This window comes from Nomia melanderi, chromosome 11, assembly GCF_051020985.1.
Source record: "Nomia melanderi isolate GNS246 chromosome 11, iyNomMela1, whole genome shotgun sequence".
NCBI classification, from domain to species: Eukaryota; Metazoa; Arthropoda; class Insecta; order Hymenoptera; family Halictidae; genus Nomia; species Nomia melanderi.
The window spans coordinates 1499302-1510462 of NC_135009.1; the positions used below are offsets into that span (position 1 = coordinate 1499302).

At 27.1% G+C, this 11161-nt stretch overlaps 1 protein-coding gene across 1 annotated transcript; it reads left to right on the forward strand.

Moving 5' to 3' along the window:
• The first annotated feature begins 883 nt into the window (after positions 1 to 883).
• LOC116435179 (uncharacterized) lies at positions 884 to 3221 on the forward strand. Its single transcript, XM_031994484.2, has 2 exons — positions 884 to 1385; positions 1477 to 3221. The coding sequence occupies exons 1-2, from the start codon at positions 1011 to 1013 to the stop codon at positions 1942 to 1944; spliced, it is 843 nt and encodes a 280-aa protein (XP_031850344.1). The 5' UTR covers positions 884 to 1010; the 3' UTR covers positions 1945 to 3221.
• The last annotated feature ends 7940 nt before the right edge of the window (positions 3222 to 11161 follow it).

Below are 11161 nucleotides of genomic sequence, written 5' to 3' on the forward strand. Positions count from 1 at the left end.
TTTATAATAATTTCGTTGTATAATTCTTCGACTTAACTGCCTTAATTGTTTGAATGCAGAGCAGCGCGATCGCGCTTTTCCGTTCTGAAAGTGCCAAGCTATCGGTTCGTAGAATTAAATTTAGTTTATTTGTTTCCCTTTCAATTATTTATTTTTATTTTTCTTTTTTTGTTACTTGCTTAGAAATCAAAGAATGGAGCGATCGTAAAACTTCGAATTTTTTTATATGAAAGTAAAAAAGCGTAATTCAATTTTTAAACTGAAATGAAAGAAGTTTGATGGCGTTGCCTGGAGCTTTTTGAATTTTTACAAAGCTAGCGGCACTCAAACGGTTCAGCACACGAGTGGTAAATTACGTACATTATGATGGACGCCATTTTGTACGAATATAAGTAAATAATTACAACGCACGAGCGCTCTTTTGTTTTGCGACAATTAGCACAGAAATTGCGGAGAAAATGAACATATACACGGTATCAGTGTGTCTATGTTAGACAGTTTTATTATTAATGGCTAATTAACGAACCACGGACGAATTAACATTATGTCGTACTGATGTCATCTTTCAATATTCTAAATATTATAGATGTCTGCTGTTATTGGCAATTACTTACAAAAGGAAACTTGTACCTAAATTGTATGCTACAGGATAAAAATAGGAAAAGAAAATTGTTCAATTTTACCACTTGCAGTGTTAATTATATAAAGAAATGTTCATAAGTGATAACCAAATACTAATTATAAAGGTATTATTAATGAATTTAGGACTGTAAAGTTATTTAAAGACAAATGAAAAATTTAAACATCAAAATTAAACAATTCAGAATTCACTATCGATTCGAGAGCTGTAGTATATCGATATAAGAGAGACGCCATTGTTTCGAGATATCGATTGGTCAGCAGAAAATAAATAGTATGGCGTCCTATTAGTATTTTGTTTTATTGACAACATTGCTTGTAAATATTGGTAAAATTTGTGAAAAAGTATTAGTGTAAAGAAGATTTTCAAAATGAAAAAGTCTCCTCTAAGTACGCCAAGTAGTAGCAGGGGGAAGCAATGTTACAATTGGAAGTTATACGATCATAAAAGTAGGACAGGTTATAACTACGATAATGATGACAGTTATCAGTGCGTTTCATCAATTGGAGTTCAGATGCGTACTGGAAACGACTTTATTCCTTTGAATATTAGTACACCAGTGTCGGAGAAAAAAAGACATAGTGGTAATTGGTATGGTTCTGGAGGTGGTCGTAATCATCGTAATTCAGGTAGCGGTGGATTTAACCATTACAGGAACAATTATCATGCAACCTCAAAATCAAATTACAATAATTCATACTCTCCTTACAAGCACTCTGGTAAACAGTTTCATGGTCAGAAAAAGGTAATTTTGAATAGAACTTTCATCAGTCTTGTCTGCAGGACCAAAAATTCTTTCCGTTAGATGGTATCGAACATATTTTTTTCACATTTAGGGTTACCAGAAGGATGCGCGCAAACAGATTGACATATCAAGCTACGTAGATATGAAATCTTTTTTGGAAGATCCATGGGCTGAATTAGTTAAAAAATTAAATAAATCGGAAGATGCAAAGGGGGGAGAATTGTCTAAACTTGAACAATCACTTTCACCACAATCTGTTTATGACATAACTTCTAAAAAATATTGTGAAAGTAAATCAGATCTTGACGATTCTTGTCTTAGTCAAGAATCTAAAAATGACTCTTCTATAGACGGAACATTGGGGTTGGATGATACAGATGTTAGTGATTTGTCAAAAACGGACAGCTCAATAAATTTAAAGCTTGACAGTGTAAGATTCAGCGAAGAATCAGGAAATGAAAACATTTGCAGTAATATTGCTTGTGAGGAGACTCAAGAAGGAAACAATATTCGTGAGTTTTGTGCTACAGAGACAGGCTCAATAAAAGCAATTATATAACAATGACAAAGAACTAATCGTACTATTAAGAAAATGGTGCAGCAATATACTATCTATTGTACATAGAAACTCGCAGATGAATATAGGTATTGCAGAAGTTACAAAACATTTATGTCGGATATTTGGAGTAATATTCTGACATATTGCTAAAAAAAGTTTATGAAGTTTTTAGCAATGCAGTTTTCCTTTTATGAGGTAGCTCTATTGCAGAAGCATATCCAATACATATGCGAAAAACAATGTATTAAAATTATCTTCCAAATTATATTTTCACAACAAGGCTGTGAAAAAAATGAATGTAGTTTACATGAATGAAATTGTATATGTGCAATTTTTTAGTGTGTACTGGGGAAAGTACATATGTCACCATATAAGGGAACAGAAAACACCAATTTCTCACCAATAGATTAAGATTCAACATTTAGCTAAAATGCCATTATGTGAACAAAATTTAAGTTTGCTTAATCAGAGTCTTGCATAATTGTGTAAGGCATTATTTATCAAAAACATCGTTGACCATCAACAGTGAATTTAGTTTTTTAATGTATATGTCTATGTATACTCCTTGTCCTGACAACATAAAAATGTATAGATAATTAACAATATGTACTAATATTTCGTCACGTATGTAGGTAAATACTTTATAACATACGAGAACATAGAATTAAGTACTGAGTAATCAAGTGCAAATTCCATGAATGAATTTAATTTTAAATTTAATTTCAAAGTGGAATGAATTGTGTGTATAGCAATACCTATTTTTATGTACAATGTACTTCATTTGAATGATATTTAATTTTACATTTTTTTATTACAATCTTTTCAGCAATTAATCAATTTTACAATCGCTTTAAGTTTTCTGTAAATTTGGTAGTATATAATACATTCTTTAAGTTCGGCGGTATATAATACATTTTTCAAAATAAAATAACAGAGTAGTTTTGAATTAGATTTGTATAATTGTTATTTTCAGAATAGTATATGAAAAATTACTTATTTCTGCTCTTTACAGAAATTTTATAGTATGTTTTAGTAAACAACAGATTGTAGAAAGTGTTAAAAGTGTCCTACATGTTTGATTAACATGCCAACTTAATGTACAAATGATGATCTGGTACAAAAATTTTTATAATTTAAGACATTCAAATTTCTTTCTAAGTTACAATTTTAAAAAGATCCTGTAAAGCATGTAATTGATGTCAAAGACAGCAGTTGTATAAGCAATCTGTACAAAAAAGGATTGTAAATATATGCAAATTGTATATTAGCGTTATTCTCTTACACTTCTAATCCTGCTTTTTTTCTTTAAATACGACAATCAATAGTTTTCTGTAATACACAGTTCTTAAATTACACTTTTTTCATAAATTGGTTTATATACATTTTAATTTCATATATTTCTTAATTTCATAAATTGTATTATAAATATTCAACGTTTGAACAAAAGTAGAAGTTCGATAATTAATTCAATCGAACGGCCTTAGATCTCTAACCTTGTAGTTCTAAAGGTAACGCTGTAATACAGTGACAAGTAAGATCGTGTGTGTATGTGAATAATTGATCGTCTATCAAAGTAATCAATACGAACTATGTATTCCTTGACTTTGTAATCCTGGTATTGCTTCTATAAGTTCATTTCTTTCATCTTTGTATGACAAAGTTTTCCAAATTTTTGAAAATGTGAAATTAAAGAAATTAAAGTATGTCTAATTAATGAAAAAATACATATATTGTAATTATTAATATAAGAGTAATTAAGCCTTTAAATAATGTTTGTTATAATACAAATAATTTCGAAATGAGATTTTATATATTTGAAAAATAATTTCTTATTTTCTATATAGATAGTTTTTGAAGACATTTCTCTTTAACTATAAAATATTATAATTCACAAAATTCGACGTACATTTGTATAGTAATTGGGAATTGTCAGAAAAATAATATAAACATACCGTGGATGATAAAAGTAAGGGAACATTCAAGTTTTCTTTAAATAAATAATTTATTAATGAAAGTATGAATTATATCGGATATAAACATAATTGTATTATTTCGAGTAACTACAAATTTAAACAAAATATTTATTTCTACAATATTTTTATAAATTTGATTCTTCAATACAGACGTAAGTAAGTATAGGATTTAATACTCAGAATGGTGAGTTTTCTTTGTGATGTTCTAGTAAGTGTATTTGAAACAACTGAAGCATATTTTGTACATTCTTTTGCGTTAAATTTTTATCAAGTTCTCAAAATACAAAGTTTTAATTCGTTAATATTTTGCAATATTTCTTGGCTGTTTCTAATTTGGACAATACTCACATATTTTCTATTGGTGACAAGTCGGAACTGTGTGGTGACCACTCAAGTAGATTAACACTATCTTTGATATAATTTAAGATTATAGCCTTATGGATGGATGAATTTTATTGTTAGAGAATCAGCTTTGACTTTTTGTTTACTATAATTTTGAAAATAATTTTTAATAAAAATTTTTATTTATTCTCCCATATAATATTAATGATTTTTCTAACGCTATAATACCGAAAAACTCTCTCGAAACACTATGTCTTGATACATAAATTTTAATGATGGTCAGTTTCATATGAATAATTGATTTGTCAGCTCATAATATTTTTTATCAAAAGTCAACTAATTTTAACATATATATTTAATAAATTTCATACATTCTTCTCAGGTTTACTTTGTTGAAGTTCGGAAATTTTTCTACAGGTTCATGTTTTCCGTTGCGTTCAATTTTCTTGTAATCGTTCATGTAAAAGCAACCTTTCCTTCTTGTAACGTTTATATTATTTTTTGCGTTATGAAATGCAAAGTGTGAAGAGGATATCGAAATATTTATAATCGTCTTATTCATTCGATTCATAGTAATTTTCAGGCATCTTGATCTGCATCATAGAGAAACTTATCAGTCGTTTTTATAAGCAGCTATTACTTTTAAAATAATACTTGATATTTTATCAACAAATTCTGCTATCTTCCCGTAAAAGTTATCTTTATATATTTTTTATAAACATGAGTTAATATGAGAGTAACGCACCCACGATGACACTAAACGCTAGCATAAAATGTATATATATGTTTTTCACATATACGTTGTGTTTAAATTAAATGCAATAATGTTAGCAATATCTTATGAATATTAACGAGAACTGACGCACTGTAATAGATATAAAAAATACTTAAAAAGTTATAACTTTTAATATACTTTTGTAATGCTTATTAAGAATAATTTACTTCTTGTTCTTAAGAGTAAATAGTTACAATAAACAAGGTCGTTGAATTCGTCTTAATATCGTCTATAAAAATATGTAATCGTAAGTATACAGTGCAATAAAAAAAACGAAGGTGATGTTGATTTTTTAACGACAGAAAAACTTTTTGAAATTTTTCGTATTCCAATTTATAATTCAATTAAGATTGATGAACTTTCATATCAAAACAATTGTTTCAACCGATTATCGAAAATGTTTCAAAAACCGTAGCGACAGTTAGGTATGTACATACGTGGGACGCCTTGCATGTTAATATTAATAGAATTTCTTCATCCATTTCATTATAGTGACAATTTTGTAGTACGACTTACAAGTTTACTTTATTTTGTTATCCACATATATTTAATAAAGAATTAACAGGAAACTAAAAAATACTAAAAGGTATTTGTTCATATTCACTTAAATAAAAATGTAAAAGTACGGGTATTTTATTATCACAATATTAAACGCATACGTTTATTTAAAAAAATGATTTATAAATTTATGATACAATTAAAATTTTAGTATCAATGATTTTTAGGCGTGGGTTTAATTGCTATTTTTATAAAACAAAATTGATTCCATTAATTTTTGACAAAACAAAATTAAAGAATGTTTCTTATTAATCAATCAATTCCTCTCACATTATTATCTAAAAGTCTTTTATACGTATTTGTTAAATTTTAATTCGGATAATAGATTTTCATTTTCTTTGAATACTTTCAATAGGATAACTGTGGAAGTATTGTTAATAATTTTACAAATATTATACAATAATTATTATTGTACTACGCACAATGTTTAATTTGCCTTAATATTTTGTGTAAAATAATGTACATGCAATATTTTCAATATTAAAGATATATTTGGAATTTTCTTCAATATTCGGTAATTTCTGCTTATTTCAACCATTTTAGATTTGTTTTGTATAATTACTAGTAACACATTATTAAATAGGAAAAGTAAGTACTGAGTAAATAAAAAACTGAACAGAAGATAAAAATTTTAAAGATTACATCGGGCCTGTCCTATTACACTGGTCCACACGATTTTTGCCACAGAAGGTTTAATGGGTGATCTTAATAGTATTTTTTATTTATATTAAAAATTGGCTTATTTTGGATGCCATTTTATTAAGATCGCCGATTAATCTTTCTGTGACCAAAAAAAAAGTTAAATTTTGTTAACCCGTGTTATCAGTTAAAGTCTATAATTATTCTTTGATAGTAATATTTTCCACGTCAAAAAATTCGAAAATTCATACCTTTTTACTACTTCGATTACCTTCTGCTATCTTGTATTATCTCTTTCTGTTACAAATATTGTTTACGTACAATGTATAGTTGGTATTTATCAACGAGCTTCAATGATCTAAAGCTCAGTTTAACTCTATAACATACTTATTTTATATGAAAAGGATACATTTTTTTGATAAAAAAATTTTTCTATTTTTCTAAGGTTGCTTTATATAAAGGAAGTGCTTTTTGGTTAAGGGGACCTTACACTTTCTCGATTGAAAATTTGGATAATTTTTGTGGGACTGATAAAGTAATGAAAAAACATTTTTTGAGTCCGTAATTTTTTTGATAGACATCTTAAGTTTTCAAATACAAGAAAAAATTTTTATATAATTTTATAAATGATATTTTATAGGGGCTTTTTGCAGCCTCATGGAGGTCATTTAAAAAATTTTGATCTGCTGGCGTACACGATTGCGGCTCACTGGAACGTCTAAAAAAAAAGAATTATCCTTAGAAAAAGTATGACTATGGCCCCAGTATAGTCTACGATTATTTTGTTTGAGTAAAAATTCACAAAATGGTGGACCTCCAAAGTTGATGGTCTCAAAAATAGCATTTTCTTCGCAAAAGAAACGTTAAAAATTGAGAAAAAATTAACCAATCATATTTATTCTAGTCTATACTGGAGCTATTGTTATGTAGAAGAATATATTAAAATTGTAGATCGATTGGTTAAATGGTTTTTAAGTTATCATGCACGCCGATTACAAAAACGTTGTTTTGAGAAAAACGCGTTTAAAGTTTTAACAAACGAATTATCACATATAAAATCTTCTTAAGTTAAATCAGCTATACCTAGAGAGTTCTTTTTCTCTCATTAAATTCATTTAATTAACAATTAATAAAGTAATTTAACACGGCCGAAATGCCGCGTGGTGGATTTGGCCGGCCTTACACTTGGTGCTATAATCGTCTATAACTTCGAAAGTATTTCGAATTTTCTTCTGAACTTTATAGAGAATATTATTCAAATATGATACTTTCTAAAAAGTCGGCTTTTCCGACCCAAGAAAGTGTAAGGTCCTCTTAATATAACGAATAGCTACAAAATACTTTACATTTGTATTTAACTGGATAAAAGTGCTTTAAGATGGCTAATACATCATAGAAAAATGTCCTTTTTTTCATTTTTCTTTGCTAGATTCCATGGGAAATGATAATTGATTTTTGTATGAATATATTATATGATTTTAATCTTCAAACTGGTTTTTATTCATTCAAATAATGTTTAAGAAAACGATAGTTTCTGCTATTCATATTAATTGCCTTATTATATGTATTTATGTTTATTTTATAAATTCGGATCAGAACCGTTTGTTATTATAATTAGACACATCAGCTTATTTGTATTATCTTGCTCTTAAGATTGAACATCTATAAAGTAGAATGATATATTTTTTTACTGTATACGTAATACCTAATATATTTTATGTCATATGCAGGGTCCAATTAATTTTAATAAATTAAATAATTCATTTATATTTGATATTTCTGTAAATACTTCTATGAACCTTAATGAAAAAATGTTATAGCTCACTTTTTAATGGTTCTTCATATGCTTGTAATCACTATCAATATTTTTTCACAAAACAAAGCTACATTATTAGGGAAGCTGAGTAAGGCTAAATAAGTAATCATAACAGTAACATCAGAGACATTTGTATTAATTTTGAGGGAATTATTCGTTTTAGTTTGCTCATTTAGCTAGCATTTCAGATCATAGTGATGCAGGAGGAAATTAATAGAAAGGTATTTTTCAATAGCGTTGCTGTAAATACCAATACCAAATTTTATATGACTCACTTAAAAACTTTCGTTTTTTCGTGCTAATAACTACTTTCGTTATCAATAGTACAATAATCTTCTCTTCTACATAAGAGCATAACAGCAATGAGTATTTGATAAAAAATAAATATACAACGATTGTTTCAATAACATCGTTTAAAAAGCGACCAACATATATTATATGTTATTAACAGTGAACGTGTTAATAGATTATAACATATGTTTTTTGGTAATTAAATTATTCAAGACAAATACCTAAGTGATGTCAGTGTAGTTTTAGCTATATGTATTAAATGCTTCCTATGGATTGTGGTAGTTAGTGTATTTATTTTACTTACTTAAGATTAAAGTATAGTATTTCATTTTTACCTCCAAATGTTCGAGTGCAATCCAATAAATTACTAAGTGTAGTACTTACGTAAGATCTAGCAGTGACTGCAAGGATAAAGCCTTGAGAATCAAATATTTGATTTTCCTGACTATTAACAACTTTACACGTTATCTATTTCTTAGCTAATAGATTATATGAATGGATGAGCGGAATATTTTTGCATAACTTGTCACAATTTATAATATTTCCATGAACGTATTGGTATATTATTTATTTTTCATAATTCGAAAATATTCTCTAATCACTGTCAGTGAAAAATATGTTACATAAGGAATAGCTGAAAAATATGACATTTATGTAAAATAATTTTATCATTTAATATAGTGCTTAGAAAATATTAATTACTATTTGGAACGGAAACTTGATTAGGATAGAAATAATACTAACAGAACTTGATATTTATAAATTTATTTATATCCTCTCTAATTTTTATTTTCACTTATTATAAATTAAATCATTACAGTATTTATCAAGACAGAATTTATGAAATAGAAAGAATAGTTTCGCTCGGACTATCTATACGAAGAGAAATTTTCGCTTCCTTGTGTTTTTTACGCACAGATTATTATTCTAATCTCTATTGTATTTAATACTCTCCTTCTTGTACGCAGAATTAAAACATGTTACAAACATGCGCTTTTCGTGATCAATTGACCAAAAATGCGTTCGACTATATAAGTAGATATGTTCCCAAATTAAAAGTCTTCCCCTTGTTCGAAAACTAGCTGATTATTAAAATTTGAAGTATTCATACCTCGGTCTGAGAAAATCACAGATAATACATACATGTGTATTCTTATACTGCAATAACCCTTTCAGTGTTTTTATTAATATTGTTTATAGTATTTAATTCATATCGACTTATTCACATAATGGTTTATACTGTAAGTATATCACTTTGCAATTTAGAATTAATATATTTTTTTAACGAATAGTTTGCAAAATTCTGTTAATTTAGGCTATGATAACATATGAGAACATACATAACTTCAGGGATAAATTAAATTTACAAAAATACTGAAATATATATCTATAATATCTTCTATTTAATAATGTTTGAGTGTTACAGGTATTTTTATATTTTATTAGTTACAGTATAAACGATGCCAATGAGTACAGCGTTGTTATAGGATTATTTCTTAATCGAAATTAAGTAATTTTCAATAACTACGTGTGCGACTTTGAATTTAAACTTTAACATTGTTGATATGTATACAAAATTTCGAGTATCTCTGCCTTAGCTGTATCAGGAATTGTTATAAGATAAAGGTGTTTTTAACTTGAAATATAAAACGATAGACGTTTCTATTAAATTTTTTTATTATTTATGTGTTTTCATTTCTTTTTGAAGTTGTATATGTTCTAAGATATCATGTTTCATTTAAATAATGACATAGATAATAACATAGGTAACAAATATGAAGAAATTCATTTTTTGTTTATAATATTTACTAAATTAAATTTCGAACTTTTTTCTTGATTTTACTTAAAAATATAGTATTCGTTATGGTTTATTTGTTCAATTTTATTGTAAAATTAACTGTCCTTATTAGCTATGAAGATAATATTTGTTTGTTTTAACTGTTGCATAATTAAGAATTATTATTAATACCAATAATGTAGATTCTGATGTTTGTACTAATTTATTATTACAGATAATGTACATGAAAGGGTTAAAGCTTGTGCAATTGCGTCCGTTGAATTACATAAAGTTTGCCATTTTTTTCTAATTCAGTAAAAACTCAAACCTTTGATCTTGCTTTTACTAAAAGGTTTTGATTATATAATTGAATGAATATAAATAAATATGTATTATCTTAAATTCTTTTGGATTATATTTAAATTTAGGAAGTATCAATATCATTACACAAAAAGTTTTATCGTTTACTCTGTGCTACCTGTAGATGGTTAAGTTTCTTTTAATAGCTGACAATTTTTTTTACATAAAATACTTACATACAATTTAAAATATTTTGCAAGAAATTATACTGCTTCATCCTTCACATGTTATGTCTATGAATCGTCACGCAACTGCGTGTACGTACACTAAGAGTTCATAACGTAAGACAGTAACATATATAAAAATTAGAATACAAGTTAAGAATATACTACATACATATTTTAGTAAAATTTCTGTACAAAATATCAACTTAAAATAAATAAGTGTTTGTCAAGCACATGTGCATTCGGCTAACTCTTGATTCAATACAAATGGTACAACCGACAAAGGTTATTTAATATGCGAAACTAAATAAAAGATATTGAATAAAATTTTTTAATTTGAGATCTTGTTTTTAGAATAATCAAGTTTGAACATGTTTTGTATGCAGTTATGTAGCTATGCCAGCATGCTCGAGAAGTTGTCGAGCTAGATTTTCTTCAAAGTGAGATTTTAACGAAGAATTTATTCGTTAATTAAAGATATAATATCTACAAAAAAACAGTATACGATCTTTTCTTCTTTTC